This window comes from Dermacentor variabilis, chromosome 7 (assembly GCF_050947875.1).
Source record: "Dermacentor variabilis isolate Ectoservices chromosome 7, ASM5094787v1, whole genome shotgun sequence".
Taxonomy (NCBI): domain Eukaryota; kingdom Metazoa; phylum Arthropoda; class Arachnida; order Ixodida; family Ixodidae; genus Dermacentor; species Dermacentor variabilis.
Window position 1 is genome coordinate 154,068,540 of NC_134574.1, and position 21,500 is coordinate 154,090,039.

Consider the following 21,500-nt stretch of genomic DNA (forward strand, 5'->3'; position numbering starts at 1 on the left):
TCGATGATTAAATAGGTAGGTTCCTCTCACAGCATGCTTGAGCTCTCTAATAAAAAAAAGTGAAGCGTTCGATGGTGGGACTTGAACCAAGATCCTCCATCGCAGTAGCCCAAACCTCTACCCTGTAAGCCGTGGATGCTTGCATGGCACCTAAGAATAACAACCTTAATAATCCTTTGCTCGTGCAAACAAGCAGTTTAAGTTCGTTAGTGGGTATGTCTCGTTGCACAAAACCACTTTACTTATGTGTGAAGCGAGCAGTTATATGTGATTTTGGGGTGCATATTCCCCATTGCACAGTAGCAATCTATTTACTATATGTGAGAGTGCACCAGTTTCCTCCACACTTTCTCGTTGCAGCTAGCACCTTGAGACATTGCTTTACCTTCAGGATCAGCCCAGTTTACCTAGGCCCAGGTCACAACCAAACAGGTTGTCACATTTTTTTGTTGGAGTACAATAAATCAGTGATAATGCCATCTTTATCACCATGGCATTGCTGCTGCGACCAAACGCACGTGTGTGTGCTTGTGCGTATGTGGTGGCAAGGCAATAAAGTTGCTCAATACAGTCTCTAGGGTATTTTTCTCCCGTTCCACATTGACAATAACTCAAAATGCCAATATAGGTGGATTCGGCTGTTTTCACAACTAATCGCATATTTCCCTTAGGGCTGACGTCAGAGCATCATTGGCGATGTTACTGTGTGATAACTGCAGGAGCAACGTGCTGCCGCTAGAGAGGGAGCATGAAATATTTTTGCTGTGTTGCGACTTCCTGTGAAGGGTCAAGCAATTTTCGACCCACACGCCACAAGTATGTGTGCTTTAGATCCTGCAATTGCATGTTCAAAATGTTCTGTGCTATTCTGGGGCTCTTTCAAGCTGCCTCAGAGGGAGCTGCAGAACAACAAAAGGCAACGACGAAAGGTTAGCAAAGGTTAAAGGACTAACTTGGCAACCAGGAGGTTCTCCTGGCACCAGATCAGGAATCCACGGTGGTCATGTGCTGCTCGGTTCAGCACTTCAGCATGCAGGCTGAGCAGCTTGAGGCACGTCAGCAGATGGTACAGAACATCAGCGTCCTCGTGCACAGCCATTTCCTGTGGGCAGACAAGGTGAAGGTCACTCAGCACCAGAGCGAAATTCAAGGACAAAACTCGGAGAGTGGCTCATAACACTGAAGTAATTGTAACTGTAGTTGTAATTTATTTTGCACAAGGGTGAGTCTGCACTCAGTGGCGTGCTTAGGCAAAGCAAATAGGCTAGACTCCTTGCGCATGAGTGCCTGGAAGCCTGACACCGTGTGCAGGGAACACACACACACTAGGAATGCTATTTTTACACTGTTCTTTTATTGCTATCTCTGCACGCTGTTAAGGGGCAGGTATAGACAACTACTCTCTGTAATGACCTAAAGGGGAACATCTTTTTTGTTCATTCGGTCAGGGAAGCAGCGAGTATTACACAGTGCTCGTAGGCACAAATAACCTGACATACTGCAGGCATTATTAAGCACAGTTATACATATACCTTCAACAATGCATAGGTGAGGCGGAGCTGAGGTGGCAGTTCATCAATTGTGAAGCGAAATTTCCCTTGGCTAGTGTGCCAGAATGACGAGTCTTCGGGTGGTTCAGGGGCCAGTACGGCATGATCGTTCTCATCAACCAGGGTTGCTGATGCAACTGTACACTTTGCCTCCGCTGCAGAAACAGAGAGAAAGAAAATACATCTTGGCGAAACAGTTGATGTCTCAAATTCACTTCACTGTTCAGCTGGAGGCTATTCACAACTCTTCTGTCCGACTTGTCATCTTGATTGAATTAAGCAGTCTAAAACCACCACACTAAAATGGACACCCTATGTGTGGTAGCTTGTATCAGACTAAATCATATCTTGCCTTCATTTCATCCACTTCTGTCTCTACTATTACTAAAATTTTTTTACAAATTCTTACAGCAGAATGCTTCCTAAATGGCACTCTACAACTTCCAGTGCATAAATAATATTTTCAGCAGGACCTGGCAAGGAGCCCTTTAATGCTTTTAACTAGTTATTGACGAAAAAGTGACAAACCCTTGCAGCAACCCCAGCTAAGGCCACGCAAATGAACATCATTTGAACTAGAGTTAATTCCTGAACCTTCGTCTAAATGTAGCAAGTGTGAAGAGCCATGGAACGGTTGTCAAATGGAGCACTTACGAACATCATCTTCGGTGAGCGTGACGGCACGTGCGAATGCAGTGACCACTTGCTCTGTGGGCATGATGGCCACTGTGTCCAAGTGGCCCGTGCACTCTTCCAAGGTAGCTGTCATTAAAGTCTGCACTTCAACAGGCTGTGATACTGATTCAGTATCCACCAGTGATTCAGGACTTTCCTGCACACATATACATGCACAGACAAGGAGAATGCAGCCAAACCTCGCTATATGGGAACAAATTATAATTAACTATTGAGTGTAACAAAATATTGTAATTTCCCTAAGAATTGCCACCACAGAAACGTGTGCATGTGATATCTTGTCTTAACAAAACAAAAATGTTCCTAAAATGGATAAAATGAGCCATTTTTAGCTCTTAGCAACTTAGCAATCATTTCACACCAATAAGGCTAAACCATGAGGCACACAATGCTGTTAGTATTTAACTTGTTCAATGCAGCAGTTCAAAACTTCAGAGGTCTTTTGGCCACCTGGAACCGTACCAAAGCAGCTGTACTGTCAAGTCAGTGACCTTATTTCTGCACTCTACTGCCACCAATTCCAATACTCTGCTCACAATGCGCTGCACTTAGGTCGAGTGTCATGAATGCCAGAATGAAGTACAGACAGAAGAGCGCGTGGCTCACAGTACACGCTGCTTGGTGTAACTTCAGCTGCAATAAACTTCTGCACATGTATACTTAAGGTGATCTGCGGCTTCGCACCCTGCTCTTACGTTCTTGGTGACCACTCATTTCTTTTGGCATTCTTTCAGTGCAAAAAGTTGATTGTGTTGCTTAGACGAGTCCGCTCCCATCCAGCCACAAGGGTTATAGCAAATCAGCAGACTGCTGTGCTCTGTAAGCTTGATCATGAAACTTGAATAAGTCGAGTGATATCAGTTTCATGCTGGGAGAATAGATCGGGACATGTAATACTCTTTTCTTTTTTTCGTCTCTTTCGGTGTCCACAATCAGCTTTTGTATCAGTATCAGATCACATGGTGGTAGCTTCACCCATTCCCAGTGCCCCATGGGCAATGTTGGCAATGTTTATATGCATATATTATGCAACACACTGAAATGTCCCTTGGTCTAGAGACTGGTATCTAGAAGCAACATCATATCAAAAAACACATAGCTCTCTTCTACAAGCCAAGTAACATTTACGAGGAAGTATTGCAAAAACTAAAGGACCAGCAATTATCACCAACCTGTAAAAAAGCAATAAAAGCGATGTTCACATGAGGAAGCCATCGACGCAAAGGGTAACATGACGCCATGAGCCATTACGCTGCTTCGTGTCACTCACCTGCTCACACGGGCTGTGTGGGATTGGTGCGGGGATTCATGGATGTCAATGACGTCAGACAGTATAAGTGGCCTATACTCTCGACACTGAGTGTACATGTGGGCATGAGCATGCTGTTGTGAGCAAGATGAAAAAGAAAGACGCTTTATCGCTGAGCTTTGGCATGTCGGCAGCTGTTTGTGCCACTGAAAAACTATCGTTGGCCAATGAGCGAGACTGCCAGGCACCTGCAAAGCTGGCAGAGATTTTTATGCCACGTCTATGCTATCGGTTAGCGCGGTGTGATAGGTTGTTAGACCATTTGGCAAGGTCCCTGCTGTCTCCTCTGCCAAGAAGGAATGTTTTGTACTGGTGCAGCAAAATGTCTCTCATCCTTGGTGATGTTTACATCAGCCCCCTGGTCCCAAAGAGGTGTGACGTCATCATCAAGTGATGTATTGATGTGCACTCCCCACTGCAAAGCAAGGGATTTCTCCCTCATGTGAATACCGCTTCAGGATCAGCAATACATGCATTACTGTATTTTCCAGTGTAAGTTGCATTTCTTTTCTGAAATTTTCATTGGTGCGTCTTATACACCGCTGCGACTTATATATGGCTTTTTCTTTCTTTTCTTTTTCCGGGGGGGGGGTGAACTGCTGTCAAAATTAATTTGGATGACATGGCCACGCGAAATGCACTGGGTTGACCTCCTCGGGCAGTTGCTACAGGTCGTGTGCATGCTATGGAGGCACCAGGTTCTTCGGGTGATCGAGTTGCGGAGCGCAGCGCGAGAAGGACGGAGCAACAACACAAGCGGCGGCAGTACTAGAAGAGAAACTTGGGTGAGTTGGTGGTGTTTCATGTTTAGGAAATTAACAGCGCGAAACAGACAAGGACAAAGCAAAAGACAGCGCCAGTGCCGTGTTCTTCTTTTCCTTCGTCCTTGTTTGTTTTGCACCGTTCATTTCCGAAACAAGCGGCAGCAGGCTGCGAGTCGACCAACTCCGAAGTCGTCGCATCTGCAGATCGTTTTCAAGATACGGCAGGCACCGCTGCACACACTGCGCACTTGCTACCAGAGTACAAGACGTCCCCCCTCCCTCCTGCGCTGCCTTCAGCGCTTTCCACCGTTGTACGTGATTGGGCTCATCGTGGCACGCTTTCGCTCGCACATAAAGTATATATGGCACGCAGGGACAATGTTATCGTCCTTGTACTCTCTATGGTACATCGCGGTGACCATAACCGCAGCAATGCACCTGGAGTGTCCATGTCATCGCTTGCGTATGACAAGAGTTCACGAAGTGAACTCTGGTCACTGTTCTTTTTTTTAAATAGCTTATAGAATGAGCAGGTGCGTCTTATACACGGTGTGACTTATATATGTTTTTTTTTTAACTGCTGTTTTGAGGTGGGTACAACTTATACAAAGGTGCGACTTATACACCGGAAAATATCGTACATTCACATGCAGAGCTACACCAGCAGGCAGAGGGACTGACTTGGCTTTCAGGGACAGTTGGTATCGCAGGCTCCTTTAGAGGGGCTAGTGATGGCTGTGTCCTGTGTGGAGGAGTGGCTGAAGATGACCTCTGTGAGTCGTCCTTGAGAAGTGGCTTAGGTGAGATGGGTGGATGACTGTTGGCTATGTTTGATGGATCCGTGGGGATCTACGTAGAAGAGTGTGCAAAGCAATGCCATGTCAGTATGTTTCTTCCTTCAATTGCAACGCAATGCAACCATGCAGTGCAAGTGAAAAGAAACTGGCTGTTGAAGGTGTCAGCAGGTTTAGTTATTCAAGCGAAAATAAAACAGGAGATGTGAGGCACTGAACACAGCTGTTGCAAGCCCTCATTGAACACTCAGTGATGTTAGTTGACATAGCCACCCCATTTTCACTGAAGGTTTTCTTGGCTATTCTTCACACAATATTCATATTAAAGACTTGCTTATTTTAAATACAAGGCTTCACAGTACCTTTCTGCACACAGACACAGCAGTGCCCTGCATTAGCAACATTACATCAAACAGTGTTTGCGTTGTTATGTTAACAGCAGTTCGTTCCCAAGTACAGTGCTGCTCCTAAATAGCTTTAAGAATTTCACAGCAAGGAACTGACAATTTGCGCAGCACCTGCAACAACAGTACACATTTCTAAAAATGCAGCTTGGAATTGTTTCCATTCCAATTCTCTTTTGCACAAGATATTTTAAAAGCATTCTTTTTAATCTCATACTTGTGTGGAAGTTAATGGAAGCATTTTAAATCAGAATAAGAATAAAGGAAGCTTATATCAGTGACACATTTGTAATGTTATGAAACAGTGAACAAAAGTCTTTAGAAAAACTTCAGTGATTTGGTTGTATCGCTAATCGGCAATAAAGCCAAGTCACTTGTGATCTTCCGCCCCACTTCGGTGTGGTGCAGTCTCCACACCTCCCTTGCTGCTTTCTTTATGTACGTTGTCTGCTTAAAATAAACTTTAATTACAAGTTATTGCTAGTCCTGCGTCTTCTTTCTTTCATCCTGCATTATGGTGTTCACACATTAAACCAGCGTGCATAAGATATATTTTGGGGGACTCTTACACAATCGCAAGCACAAAAGTGTCACGTGATGCAGGTGAAGTGACCAATATGCTGCTTACATCAGCCATGGCAACCTCCATCACGGGGCAGAAGAACTCTACAAGCGCCAGTACCAGCTGGTACCAGATGGCGGTCATCTCACAGGTGAGGCATGCTACGGGCACTGCCCCGGCTGCACCTCCAGCACAGCCAGCTTGGCAACATTGGTGCTGTTCACGTGGGAACCTCAGCATGGCATGCAGCAGGGTCAGGATCTCACGAGCCTCATTCGTGGCCAGTCCCCGGTGGGCGGTGATCTCTTGAAGCTCTAGCTGCACAATCCCGGAACAAGCACACTCGTACTAAACCTTCAACGCAAACATTAGTCAAACCTCGTTGCAACGGAACAATGCACAGTGAAGTATCAATATACTATAACAAAATAATGGATATAACTGTACCTCGCATGAGGGCACTTAGGGGCCCTTATGTTCACAGTGATTCGTAGTGCTGTACACACTATACTATATAATGAAGTGATGGACATATCGAAGTAATTATGGCTCCCCCTCCAACATCACTATAACAAGGTTTCGCTGTGTATAAACATGGAACACTTCCTGAGCATATGGAAGTGCTCCAGTTCACCCCACAGAATTTTCCATTGGAGCACCAACAAAATAAGCATACCATGTGCTTATCACTAAAGAAGGACAAGGACAATGAAAGAAATGTGAACAATGACACAGGCTGTATTCCATAACACATATACACCTTGCCTGCAAAAGGTCCCAAGTACAGCGTCGAGCCTCATGTTCCTGCCCTCGAGCTGGCTTCACTAAACAGACAAGTGGCAAAGAAGGCTGCACAAGATTACTAGGAGAGGTGTTGGATGGCGGTGATTTAGTTCCACCCGTGCCATTGTTTGTGTTTCTTTCATTGTCCTCATATTTCCTTATCTGTAAACATATGCCAAGCAGTAAATACGAAATAGGAAAAGTTAAAGTTCTTCTCGGAACAAAATAAATGTTGTTCCAATAATAGCACTTAAAGCATCAACACAGTTACGAGAACAAACTCTTTGCTGGGTTAAATGGTTTATATGTAGAGAAGGCCTAAAAGTGTGAACTAAGATGACCGAACAGACAGAACATGGAAGCACTTGTCCCCATGCTTTTTGTGTTATTATCTTAGTTTGTGATATTACGTCTTCTCTAGTTATGAGAACAAGGTGGAAAGCTCTATTTTTTACACTAATTAACGTAGGTGTAAACTGACAAACACAAAGGTCGACAGAAATAGGAGGAACACTATTGCCAAGTGATTTTGCCGAATGGCGAATGCTGCCTATACGTTATGCAACAAGTGAATCACATGTGTAGGGCACATCAATGCACAGCTGTAAGATCATAGGCATCAGTCTTACATTATAAACTTCAGCAAGGTATTTCCCAAATCCTAAACAGATGTGTAAGTGGCATGTTGTTCCTTTTTTCCTTTATCAGGTGGACTTAAAAGTACCCCAGGCTAAAATATTCCTGTTTTCTTTTGGAAACAATGATTCAACAAAGAAAGAGGACACAGTAGTTAAAGGAGGCCACTGGATACAAAATGTAAGCACTTCCCACTTGGATTAGACTAATATATTTATCAAGAAAGAGCAAGATGAGAGGAGCTTCCTCTACCCTTGTCTTTCTTTCCTTTTCGCTGCAAATTGAAAGCAAAAGGAACACATGGTGTACTGCATTTTTATGCAGTGGCTCAAGTGACAAACCACACATAACCAAAAGTGAGTTCTGTGCCAAGCTAGTTGGTCAACAGGTATGACGGAACTAGCACGAAAATTTGGAAGAAAGAAGAAACGCAAACAGAACAGTAATGCTATGTCTTGTTGCCCTTTTCTTTAATTCAAATTTTCATGCTCCTTCCATCATGTAACCAAAACATTTTCACGTCTAAGTATATGCATGAACGCACTTGGTTCCACAGTGTTTAAAGTTTGCTTGCCTGCTTGATGAGTATGTCGACCATGAGTATATGGCAGCTGAGGGTGACCTCGGCATCAGACTTTTCCTCGCGAGGAGGTGCGTCTTCGGGTAGGAAGCTGGGCAGCTGGTCGCAGTCCAGGCCAAGGCTACCAAGCATGGTACCTGCACAGAATTACGAGAAGGATAAGAAAACAGTGATGCATCGTAGCAAATGGTCAACAGTGTGAAAACAAGAGAAGCCTCAAATGAGGAGATTCTTAGGCTTTTCAATGAGAAAACAAATCAATATGTTGACTCCGAGCTGAGGCTTCTCTTCTGCGCCCGCACTGCTGGTCAATTCAAATCCTCATTTTCTTGTGGCATTTTGATTTGTTTGCAGTGGCCACTGAGTTAATTAAAAGAAAAACCTACATTCTGACTGGGCCAGTACAAGGGCTCACAAGGTGTAAATGTTGATAAGTAAGTGCTTGTCAAGCTCGTTACACTGTTGCTGACACCCTTTGTTAGATTCTAGTGTTATGGCTAATTGCTTATAACGCAGCATCAATTTCCACTTTTAAAGGAGACTCAGGATCATACGTGGCAGCAAGAAAGCTGGTTCCATTTATATTCTTTAGGTGGAACAGATTGCTTTCCACAATATATGAGTACTATTAAAGTGAAAGTGTGGAGGTCCTCCTCTCAAAAGAATGGCAGCAGTGACATATAGCTATCTGTTTGATCAGTCCGAAGCTTAGGAGCACTGAATATTCTCTCAAACAGTACACATTCCTGGGCAAGGCCACAACATATGGTGAATGTACACTGTAAATGCTGGACCAAACTTTTGACAGCTCACAGGCCCTCCAGGCTTTATGCTGGCATAAAAGCTGGGCCAAGTCAAGTTTACTTCAAAAAGAATGGTGGCGTCATCTGTATATATAGTGAAAGAATACAGCAAGAGGTTCAGGTTTAGAAAAAGAAAAAACTGACATGATGGCCTCCTATATTTACAAAGATCAGGTAATTATAAAAAAAACAGAGCAAGCAAGTAATAAAGGTGTGGACATGCGAACAAGCACACAAATACTAACTACAAGAGAAGTAGATCAGGTCTAAGAAAAATAACTCGGTGCATACAATAACCACTACTGAATACGGCTATTGAAGAACTGCCTGCACACCAGTGGTGTCCTGCCTCAGTGGATGGAACCTGGGTGTGAGACCAGTGACTTGGGCAGGTCCTTCCTTGGCAGTTGCATCACTTGCGGTGGGTGGTGCCCCCACTTGCACCCCAGAGGAAAACATGGAGAAGAGCAGGTTCAGGGGCACCGGAACCTCCAGCATGGTCAGGATCTGTCCACACAGGCACAGCAACTTGCATCGGTTACAAAGGACAAGCACGCTAGGACAACTCAAGCTCGCAAACTACTGACTTCACAAGGAAAGAACAAGACCTACTAGGCAGGGCACTAATCATCAGCACAGAACTCCGTCATGAATGCCTTTTCTTCTGGTCTCTCAGTTTTTAATGAATAATACTATCAACACAGGACAGACTTGTCTTAAATATGGCCAGAAGCAAGAGGCCTAAGCCCCATAGATCAATGCATGGCGTACCTGTAGCCAGTACAGTGCTTGCTCCTGTACTTGCACAGTGGTGTTCTCAAAACGAGCAGTCAGGAATCCATACATCTGCTTGATGTTGAACCCCAAAGGGCTTAGGTCTGGATCTAGTATTTTGCTGCAATGAAGGAAACCGCCAGTTAATATTACGCAACGTGAGATGCCTCTCGGCAACCACTGCAGAAACTGCTGCCTTTGGCACACAATAGTTGTGCACACGCTAAGAGCACGTTGGTCACGTGAGTGGAAACGTGGGCTCTCGGATTCGGCTGTGGCCCTGCCACTCAGAACAGCCAAACTTTCGTACATATTCTGGAGAGACTGTATTTCCGCTTTGGCTTTCTGGTTGCTCTATAGTTTCTGCAGCAGGTGCTAAGAGTAGGCCCAGGACAATTAAGCACATGCACAAGCCATTAGCCAGGCAATGCCCAAATTTGAACCTTACATATGCCATATTATGATGGGGTGCCATACCTGAGGAGGATTTTGAGTTCAGAAAGTTCTTCCTCTGGTATTTCAAATCTGAAGGCTTCCATCCAATGTGGCATGATGTACTCCCACACCTGAAAACGTGACAGTGAGTCTCTTTGCTCAGCCAGAAGGTGCTGCAAAAACTTAAGTCTGCATACTGTACATCAACATGATCAGCCATAACAGGAAAATTACATCTTGTTATTTTCCAAACCTAGGTCTCGTTTTACTGAAGGTACACAAGTTGAGCAGACACATGCCAAGATGAACGTGCGGCAGCTGCTTCCTTCACAATTACTGTGATACTCTGGGTCCCCAGGTCAGCCAGAATCAAGATGAGTGCTCAAAGAAATCTCCAAATTTATAAAAATGAAAGAAAGCCAATTTCTACGTGATATGCCATACAATATGTGATGTACCAGCTACATTTCTCATTTTACGGCTGTGTCTCCAAGCTTAACTTGCCAAAAGATGTGTGTACAAAATTCATGTGAATCCTCATTCCCAGATGTTTCAAGGGGCACTGAACAAGAGAATAAGACTGTCTAGTTTGGCAGGCTACTTTTGAGCAAGCGAGAAAGGGTAACCAGACGTGGTGTCAACACCACATTTCTCAAACATCTTCCAGTCATGAGGCAACCTCACAGTGGCTTTCATTTTGTTTTGTTCACACATCTACTTGTAGTACTACTAGGTGCCTGCTCACAGGTATGGCAGCACATCACCTTCTGGTACATGTGCCAATACTAGCTGGTGGCTTTCATTTTCTTTGTTTATGGTCTCTCTTTTCAGAAACACTGACATGAAAGTTGCAAAGGCGACAACACAGTTTTACTGCTACATCAAAGTATTAGAAAAAAAAAACGCCCTTCAATACAGCAATTACACATATTTATACCAGTTATTAACATGTTTGACACATGCACTGTTTGAAAACAAGCCCAAGTACAGCAACACAAGCTTCAAGACAAAAGAAAACTCAGCACTTACATCTCTGTTGATAATGTCATACGGAACGAGGCAAAGGAGTGTCTTGAACCCCTCCTTTATCTGGTCAGTCTGGCATGGCCAGTTATCCCTGGCCACAGAAAGAACAAAAAGATGTTGACCACTGGTGGGGCACAAAAACCAGCAAGGCACGACACGTTTGGTCCAGGAACACACTTATTGAACTTATTGAACTTATTGAACTTTGCCACAGTGTACAGCTTCTAAAGGCTAACTGCAACAAAGCTTTGGGCTGAATAAAAAGGCTACAGTTTCAGATACTGATGATTTAGAGCAGCCTCTAAGCAAAATTTTACGTTTGAAATGCAGGTAGATGCGCCGCGAAAAGCTAGCAAAAATGTACATTTTTGACACCAAAACTGGGAACAAATGCTGCCGTTACCTTTTAGCAGAAATGACACAGAATGTGGAACAATAAGAGCCAGCATGGTGGTTCCTCAATGTAACCTCGAAGATTAGGCGGTACATGTTGCACACCGAAAATCTTGGAGGCATCCATGGTCTGGGATTTGCATGTCATATTCACTAACCACCAGATGCATGTGTCATCTGCTTAGGTGCTAATTAAAGGTAGTTAATAAAAAGATTTGACAATTACCAGCTCAGCAGCTTTGCCATGATTGCTTCAATAGTACATCTACTACACATTTGTAGCCAATTTAGCCAAAGTTAAACTTGGTTGCAATTGTCATTAAGAGCATGAACTGCCTTTACCTCAGCAAAAGGTGCTATCATGTTACTGCTTAAAACTTCATGCAAAAGTTGGGGTGATTTTATGGGAAAGAGTACACAGGAACTTACCACAGTCTGCACACTTAAAAAAATAAAAGCTCTGAGATCAAAGAAAAGCACATGAAATATGGAAATGAGCAACACAGAAAGCTGGTGTGTCATCAGTCACAAAAAAATAACAGCCAGAGAGGGACATTACTGCCTTAAAGACATAAGTCAGGGTCATCAAGTAACAGTAAATGTTGCTAAGGGTTGGCAAAGCCAAGGCAAGCTTCAATGACAGGCAACTTCTCCAGCAGTTGCGCTATTAAATTCTTCCTTGTGTTTCTATTACTGATTCATCTAGCAAATGAATGACTCAGCACCAAAAAGAGTGCACAGGATTCCAAACAGCACAAGGACTGACCAGTGCCCTCCAACTTGAGCATACTCTGCAGGGTGAGGCAGGAGACAGGACACAAAAACATCAAAGTGGGTGCGCGCAATGTCCATCAGCCAGCCATGGATGTACTGCAATGACAAGCACGCACGACAATGTACCCTTTTATGTGCATCGTGTCACCAGCATGTGTGGGTGACCCCAGAAAACTTCCGGGTGCACACTTATGACACCTCTGTTTGCAAAAAAGAAAAAGTGTTTTCGCCTGTAATCAACTATAGACACACGCTCTTGGTGTGTCCAAATATAAGAAACACGCCTCGCACATCTAGCTTTCCTGTGCATTTCGGAATAACATTCATTTACCAATATACGCCTTAATAACATAGAAATACTGATGCCATGTGGAGGGTCCTGTATACTTCCAGGTTTTGTAACTTGTATTGCTAAATTTAGTGGGCCGTTCCAGATGGTGAAACTCGAAGTCTTTTAGAACCTATGTGAGTAAACATTAAAAGGATCTATACTGCGTACTGCTGCATCAGTGAACACTGCAATATTTTACACAAGGTCGGTTTCGCTTGCATCAATCGGAACACAGTGCAGCAGTTTTTTTTTTTTACATAGGTCGCAAGATTAGCAGGACTTTTTGTTACTGCAACGACAAAAATGTTAATTTGTCACCTCATGGCTCTGCATTCTCTACACTTATCAGCAAATAAAACAGACCCAAATAAATTATATTCCCCACCCATATCGATATTCAAAAGCAAAGAATTATCAAGATGTAAAGGTAACTGCATTGTTTTAAGGATTCCCTTGGGCATAGTAAATTCACGATATAGCAACTTCATTTATTGGGCTAGTAAATTTTAAAGCCAAGTTTTGCTATGGTGATATAACACCAGTCCAGGTTCATAAGAAATCAATTTTGATTTTTAACAAGGAAGCAAGCATATTCCTGTACTAGTAAGCAAATTTCGAATTATTCACCAAACAATGCAGACCACCTTAAATGGGGCTGGTAAAACGGTGGAATACTTACCTCTGTCTTAAGCCTTTCTAGTGAATTTCCTGTCTGATCTGCAATGATAAATAAAGGAAATTAAGAAACCATGCGCAAAACACTGGCCTATGGGATGTACCATCAGGCAAGCAAGCAGTGTAGTGGAACCACTGAAACAGCATTCCCAGGAGGCGGCCAAGGGTCTCCTGTATGGGAGGATTGGCACTATTTAGACAATACAGAAAGACCTTTCTTTTTCTACATTTTTCAAGCAGTTATGCGACAAATGCTGAATATTCTATGCCAGGTATAAGATAAGTCAGGTACAAATGGCATTTCTGGCTAAAGCTATGGCTCATTCGAACATAAGTTCCGCAGCAGGGCTTTTAGGGCTACAACATTTTCACAATCAACAGACATTGCTTGATACCTTCCATCTTAAGTGCAACCAGCGTTACAGAAATTGAGACATCCCTTGAACTTCCACTAGGTCGGTTGAAAATAGTCTTTTTAAAGAAAAGGATATGTCCTGCAATGATAGAAGACCTATAGCTTACGTGCCTACACTAAAGGTTTGATTGAAGATTATTTAGTTCAGTTTCATTATTAGTACTTCCCAAACAGACATGCTTCCCACTGAATAAAATTATCCAACATTTTGCAAACAGACCAAGAAATAAATTCGAGAACAGATTACAGGAAGAGTGTTGTCTTCGGGTGTGCAGAGGCCGACTAGGAGCCAAACACCATAGCGGCTCAGCAATTGACGCTCTTCCTGGGCCATGCATTCCAGAGATTCCTCGGGGCCTTCTGAGAGTAGGCCACCTAAGCGTGAGTGGCGGTCAGTCGTCGATTCCTTCCCAGGAATGCCCCCTTTGTCTGACGAGGGCTGTGCCTCCTTCAGAAGACTGCATTACAGGTGAGAAGTGCCGAATGCAAGGCTTTCAGTGAAAATGAAGTTTATAATCAGCTTTGGCACCTTTCTGCTGGAGCAACATTTGATTATAAGCGAATGACGAACTGTTAGGCGCCAATTTCATGAAGCATTTTTACATGCATCATGCAAGTGTCACATCGCAAGGTTGTCATGATAAGGCGGTAGGCTTAAAACTATGGCTAATAAGTCCATGTGACATGTAGGAGTGCCCAACAAAAAAACTTGATCATCAGTTGTTTTCGCAATGCCGAAAGATGGGCCGATGCGAAAGAAAACAATCGAGGTGGTTAGACTTTTATGTGCTTTGTAGAATGAACAAAGCACTCAAGATAATGTGAGAGATGAGGTGACTGACCTCCACTATCTGATACTTTTCCATGACATTGTGTAGTATGTTATCTACACCGCTCGCTTTCCTTTTATCTCGTATCCCCCCTCCTCTTTCTGCAGAGCAGTAGGCCAGAGACAGCTCCTCAGGCCAACCTCTCCACTGTTCATTAAAAATCTACATATGGTATGACTGCTAAGGTTCTGATTATTTAAAAACTGCTGTGGCCACTGCACTTGACTACTTCTTATCTGCTAATGTATCGATTCGGAGTCACGTAACAGTACAGGATGAGTGGTTCAGCCTGCACAACTATGATGGCATTTCATTTCTCACTGACTATACATCCAGCCAGTTGTCTATCTTTTCACATTCTTTTGTTTTTTCACTAATTCTACCTTTTTTTAATTCTCATTCTTAAAATGTCCAACGCATATACTACCTTCTTATTTCCTTGTTTCTCTGGAAAATATGCCCACCTGTTTGACGATGTCTGCTTACACGTGTAGGCCTTTTTCTGTTTTTCTCAACCTACTTGGAAATACCAACAGCAGTACCCCTACATGTTCCCTCACTATCACAATTAAACACACACTCCCCCCCCCCCTTTTCTTTAGGGCGACATCCTTTAACCTGCATCATGCACCAGCTTACTCTTTTCCCCCTCCCCCATTGTGGGTGGGGAAGTGCAATCTATGCACACATAAATGCTGCTAAGGAAAGCAGTTGCCGACCTGAGAAACGCAAGTCCACTTGTCAAACCGTTGGTTCCACCGACATCCCTCGTTCAAACACTGATAATCACACACAGCAAGTGTAAGATTTATGGAGCCACTGTTTATGCACCTGACAATGGCTTCAACAAAGTAGAGCTGTGTCTCGCGATCCATGCTCCAGGGACTCGGGATGGGCCGCAGAGCCACGTGCTGGCTGGCACGCTCATTGTTGCCAGCATGCTTTCCCTGGAAGCACTGGCCGCAGTAGCGAATGGGCCGGTTGCCGTTGAAGCTGGCGCACTCCATGGAGAAGCAGGTCACGCTGGCAGACTTCTCACGGCCGCTGCAGTTCTGCACACCGGGACAGCATCATACATTAAAGGAAAGCCTTAGCCTCGTGCGCCGCGCACTTCTCTGTAGCACCTTCTCAAGCATATCTCATTCAAGTGCTGTGCACATAACTATGCATACCAAGGTCACAAATAAAAAGGAAAACCACATTGACAAGTATATTGATATTTACAACGTGTTGCATACGGTAGATCTCGAAACACTTCTGATTAGACCTGCACTGCAAGTTTGAATAATATGTGCGAAGTGTTTTAGTAAAACGAAAAGGAAGGTAGACGTCCAATCGCTTGCTCTTGGTGCCAGTATGTCGTCAGGTGGCAGGTTAACTTCTTTCACGTTTTTAACAAAGTCAGGCATATTTTGCAAGTGGTTGAATGAGTGCTTTCCAAGTATGCTAGATGTAAAATAGTCAATGTCCTTGTATGCGATGTTCCTGTTGGGAGTTCTTGCATAGAAGCACATGCTGCAAGCCTGTCCAAACTCTTTGAAGAATTTAAGGATTCTTAATCCATTCTGCATCTTCCGTAATACGCTTTTCGTGATTCTGAAGCTGCCAAAAATGTGGCGAAGCTACATTTTTAACGGACATAATTAACTGGTGCCTGGCAGGGCTATTATCAACAGTGGTTAAAGAAGGAATGCTGCAGCCTTCAGCCTGAGGCATCCCTCGTTCAGTCACTCTTGATTACTTCGAACCTCTGCTTTGTTTCAACTTCCTAAGCATATAACTCACGGTCCAGATAACTGCGCTAAAAGAAACACCAACAGCACAAACCAAGAAATATACTGTTTACCTCAATGACAAATTGACACTTGACAATGACAATGACAATGGCCATTAACCCTTTAAGGACAGTAAAAAAAAAATGAACAAAGCCTTGCAAATACAGACAGTTCCCATTTTGCATGCACAAAATTGTTATGATAACATAAAGCAAGACCATGCGAAACATTTCTATCAAAAAGGTGAATTTTATAAAGAAAAATAACTTTTTACACTAAAATAGGTGGGCTTCACCGCACACAAGTGTGTCTACATTCCAAAAATCATGGCAAACAATTCTGATGAATTTGGTAAATTTTGTAGACCTTTTACGAGAGAACTTGGGAGTTAAAGGGTTGTGTTGACCTGTTTCACTCCTCCCTCCCTAGCAATATGCACAACCAACCTTGTTTTCGCAGTGAAGTGAAATCTCCTGCATTGGCAGCAGCACATCCATCAGGTGGTTGGGGCCGTGTTCCCGGCGGATCTGGTCAGCGCACCCCTGGCACACGAACAGGGGTGGTGGCCGCTCCCCCGATGCAATGGCAATGGAGTGATCAAGGCACATCTGTTCACGGAAAAAGTGGTGCCAGTAATGCATGTACTTATTCCCTTTAAGTAAATAGGTTTAAATTGTTTGTTGTTTGAGAATGGTGCTTTGACAAACAGCCACGGTACTGACCTAACTTTATTGGTAAGGGTCTGAAATTTAGGGTGTAATTAACGCATGGCCGTTATTAATGATGGAGTGTCATGGGTAGCATTGTTAAATCTAGTTTTGACAGTACATACTACTCTTATATGATAGGCCAAATTCAGAAGTGCAAAAAGAAAGCCTCTTAGTTTGGTGAAATTGCAATTCATATTTTAAGCATATAGTTTTATTGTGGTGAGGCAAACTAATGGTGACCGACTATTTTTTACGCGTTACTAAGTTGTTTTTACAATATTTGACAGCAAACTGATTTTCCAAACCAAAAGAAAGCTTTTCCTTCCGCCTTGAGAACAATGACACAGAATCAAGCATGTCTGTACTTCACAAGTCATGAAGTTGTATCATTCATCAACTCTTCCTTCACAAAGCATCGAAAACTAGCCATGCTGCCAGCTCCAGCATTAAAGAAAAAGGCATCTCACCTTGTAGGCTTCTTTGTTTTCGATGCTGACACAGCTCTCCCGCTGACACATCAGTGGCTTCCAACCTAGAGAAAAACGTTACGCACATTCTCAGATAACTTGTCCGCATCACATTTACGTATAAGCCACAACCAGAGATGCTTGACTACCATTTCATTATAATAAGGTATGCAAAGACGCACTGTTGTAGTGATAAAAAAACAAAATATGCCAAGTTAAAGCTGACAAAATTTTTTTCCTTGTGCGTGATGCTGAGCTAGCTCTTAAAATGCCTATATCAAGGAAAGTGACAGAGGCATAATATTTAATTACCTTACTAAATGTAGTATTTAGTGCACCTTTCAAGTTAAAGCCTGCATGACCGGAATCAAGAATGCTTGCAGTAAGCAGTAGATAAAGTATGCAAGTGCTCTTCCCTACTGCTTTTGTTTGCGCTGTGGCTATTATGAGATTGATCATACCATGTTAAGCGCACACTTCAACATGTGGAAACAAATAAAGCACTTTTGTTTTCTGAAGAGTAGTTCATTCGCATATCGCAAGAAATTAATTTGTATCCCAGCCAGTGTATTCAGAGTCATTTTGTTTTCTCGTTTTTTTAGCCACACAGACTTTTCATTTCGTGGTGAAAACTAGGAATGTGGTTTATTTTCATGATGCGACATGATGCAAATATCGAGTGGAACAAGGATCACGAGAGCTGGGATGAACATAAAAGGATAGAGTACACAAAGAAGAAAGCTTTCATCAAAGTTCAACAATGAATGCAGCAGTCCTTAATATGATATGATTTTGTGTACAAAAATCCCAAGTTGGGACAGTAAAAGAAATCCTTAGCTCACATGAGTCAAAAGATGACCTAGCTTTTCTCCCTGCAACATTTCAATTATATGCTGATATCGCATTTATTTCATCAGGACCTTTGTTACATGAAGTCGCAACAATAATGCTGCATAATCATTTAGTCCTGATAACAGCGGTGATACTAAGTTCAGTTCTGAAACGCAGTTCAGTCGAACCTCGATATAATAAAATGTGGATATGAAAAATTATTGTATATAACAAAGTACATCTAACTTATCTCTCGCCAATGTCAGCATGTAACAAATGCACGCTTAACATATTTAGTTGCATAATGCTCACACCCACATAACATTCACAGCCCCTGCATTGGTCGTCTAAAGTTATGTTTTTCTTTACTCAATGAATCATCGCACCCTCGAAAGTGGCTACAGCGACAGTCGTCTGCCTGTTTCACATCCGAGTTGACACTGACACTGAATAAGTTGGGCAAAATCACTTTGTTTATTCGTTTAGTAACTCAATGTTCAGCTAATGTTTACAAAAGAAAGGAATTTTGCAGTTTCTGCTTTTGTAGAACCTGTGCTCTTATTACAATGATAAACGCTTTTTGTTTGCAAGTGATATTTTGTTTCTGTTTACAGTGGCTGGCGTGAGAACCCCAATACAGAGCCACATTACTTTTAATTTTTATATTTACCTTCTAGAACATTTCATCAAAAAATGTTCCCTACATAACTATTGCAACCCCCAACTGTGCATCAATCTTGAAAAAAAGTGAGAACATTGTGCGAGTAAATACGGTATAACATATATTCGATAGAACAAAGGTATTTTCGTTTGAGGCATGACTGTTTCAACAGGACTTTACTGTATCTGCAGACCTACTTAACGCTTCTCGTTCTTGCTTTCTCTAAACTTATTCTTGCAGAAGTCTGGACTTTCTTTCTTCCATCTCTGTTAGTCAATATAATAGCTAGTGCGCTGCAATCATTGAAGAGCTTTGACATGGGTATACAGCAAAGAGACATCTTACCAATGGGGCAAGATCCTGACAGAGTGTTAAACAGGGGCAGAGGCCAGGGTGAGACAACGGGGTGACCACAGGGCACAGAAGAAGAGAGAGACACACACACACAGCTGAATGGCACAGACATATACACCACAACAGTCACTTCATTTCTTTGCTTAAAAAGAAAGAAAACTGAAAAGGGTACTATAGTTTCAAAACTTAAGTTTCAACAATTCCTACCAAATGAAACATCTTCTTTATAGCTAAAGGGGCAGGAAAGATTGCAAGTCTGCCCCTGATGCATAATTGGCATTTAGAAGTTATGCCACGTGTCCTGGATGCTGCTATCCAAGACATGTAGGGAAAAAAATTGAAAAAAAAGGAAAATGAAGCCAGAGAATTCATCAAGAAAATTAACTGTTAAGTTATATTCGAAATGTAGATATAACAGGGGAAAGGGAAATGGAAGTGGACGAAAAGACAACTTGGTTCAACCCTTTAAGGATGGCAAGATAACGAAAAAAACTTGCAAAAAGAAGAAGGAATTTCTTTTTGCATGCAAATGCGTCTGATGATAACATAAAGCAAGGCCACATGAAAAATTTTTGTCAGATGGGTGAAATTACATAAAAAAAGAAAATTTTACACTGCAACAAAAGTGGGCCTCACTGCACAAAATTATTGTATGCTACCAGCATCACGTGCAAATGATTCTGATGATCTTATAAAGCAAGAACATGCAGAAAACTTCTGTCAGAAGAATGAAGTTTACTGCGAAAAAAAATAATTTTCACAATGTACCGAAGGCAGGCTTCACTGCACACAGGCAAGTCTATGCTCCCAACTTCCCTCTCCCATAGCTATTTGTGCCATCTGATGCTATTTGCAACCAGCACAAAATAAAGCATTGCATCTGAAAGAAGTGTGGAGCAACACAGGAGCTCAAATCACCTTTAGGCCTGCACAAAAAAACAAAACAGAAGTGCTGGACAAGCTGGCAAGTGTTTGCTTGACGAACTGAGCTCTTCATTCACCTTGAAAGAGTTAAAGCAGTGCATGCGTAATGTAGAAAACATGGGTACGGCTCTGGCTTCCACCAAGTTGTCTTTTCATCCACTTGTGTTTTTTTCCTTATACCTACCTTTCAATCAAAACATAACAATTAATTTCCCCTATGCTTTCTTTGGCTTCCTCGTCTTTCTTCTCCATAAGGTTGTAACTAACAAAAATGCGACTCCCTCAGATCCCCTTATTAATCTTTAGCTAAAACATATTAAATACATATATGCCTACACTACGCATTCTATAGCTGCTATTGTTCCTTGTCGCAAAATTACCCTTCGACACGATAGTAAGCATAGTGTACTCATACCGCAAGTTCTCAAGAAAACTTCATTTCCGTAAGCTGCTAGCATGTTCATGCTCGGCTTTAATGCAGAACTACCACACTATGCATTATTTGAAACAGTGACGTACCAGGTGTACAATTTTTTGTCTAAACAGATAAAAGAAATTGGTTGCGTCGGGTATATAGTTTGTGTTTCACCCTAACCCTGCTTGTGTTCCCTCTTTGCAGCAAACAGATTGCTATACTGTCACTCGCAGCAAGAAACAATAAAAGGGGAATGCCCTCTACATGAAAGTCTCATTGTATTGCGACATCATAGGAAAAAACATGCCTGAGCAGTGTCTTTCGTGTGGTGTTTCACTGTAAACATCACTCTAATAAGTGCCTCCTCTGAACAGCTAATATTTTGTTTATTATCAATTTATTTTTTAAGACAAACAAAACTAGTATCAGAGTCAAAGTGAATGAATAACAGCGCAAAGTAACGAAAACGAGAAGGCAACAAACACATGCGCTGACTTACAATGTTGTAACTTACGACATTGTAAGTCAGCGCAGGTATAAATGCCTTCTTGTTTTCGTCATTTTGTGCTGTTATTTGTTCGCTATGAATTGGAACCAACTAGACTACCAACAATTCTTAACACAGCAGAGTCAAATTCTGCATTTTTCTCAATAAAAACTTGTCACGCTAAGTACAACATTTAGTTTGGATGATCAAATAGCATGATGGCTTATGGAGCGTAAAATATTCATGGAGAATGTGAGTGAAACAAGTGTGGGGATGCGCGACTCTCGCGCGTCCCCTGATATGTTTTTCCCGCATGGCGCGTCTCCTGTAATCCGGCTTCGC

At 42.5% G+C, this 21,500-nt stretch overlaps 1 protein-coding gene across 1 annotated transcript in view; it reads right to left on the reverse strand.

The window, feature by feature from the left end:
- Positions 1 to 21,500, reverse strand: part of unc79 (UNC-79 domain-containing protein) — a 96,752-nt gene that overhangs the window by 57,573 nt on the left and 17,679 nt on the right. The window contains exons 9-26 of the mRNA XM_075699716.1: positions 19,324 to 19,338; positions 17,487 to 17,551; positions 16,756 to 16,917; positions 15,366 to 15,586; positions 13,952 to 14,162; positions 13,394 to 13,460; positions 13,294 to 13,331; positions 12,276 to 12,379; positions 11,120 to 11,207; positions 10,133 to 10,221; positions 9,653 to 9,776; positions 9,217 to 9,388; positions 8,073 to 8,215; positions 6,146 to 6,397; positions 5,001 to 5,168; positions 2,205 to 2,382; positions 1,533 to 1,705; positions 954 to 1,102 (exon numbers count right to left, since the gene is read on the reverse strand). Coding sequence (XP_075555831.1) covers positions 954 to 1,102; positions 1,533 to 1,705; positions 2,205 to 2,382; positions 5,001 to 5,168; positions 6,146 to 6,397; positions 8,073 to 8,215; positions 9,217 to 9,388; positions 9,653 to 9,776; positions 10,133 to 10,221; positions 11,120 to 11,207; positions 12,276 to 12,379; positions 13,294 to 13,331; positions 13,394 to 13,460; positions 13,952 to 14,162; positions 15,366 to 15,586; positions 16,756 to 16,917; positions 17,487 to 17,551; positions 19,324 to 19,338 — 2,419 coding nt within the window. The remainder of the gene's footprint in view (positions 1 to 953; positions 1,103 to 1,532; positions 1,706 to 2,204; positions 2,383 to 5,000; positions 5,169 to 6,145; positions 6,398 to 8,072; positions 8,216 to 9,216; positions 9,389 to 9,652; positions 9,777 to 10,132; positions 10,222 to 11,119; positions 11,208 to 12,275; positions 12,380 to 13,293; positions 13,332 to 13,393; positions 13,461 to 13,951; positions 14,163 to 15,365; positions 15,587 to 16,755; positions 16,918 to 17,486; positions 17,552 to 19,323; positions 19,339 to 21,500) is intronic.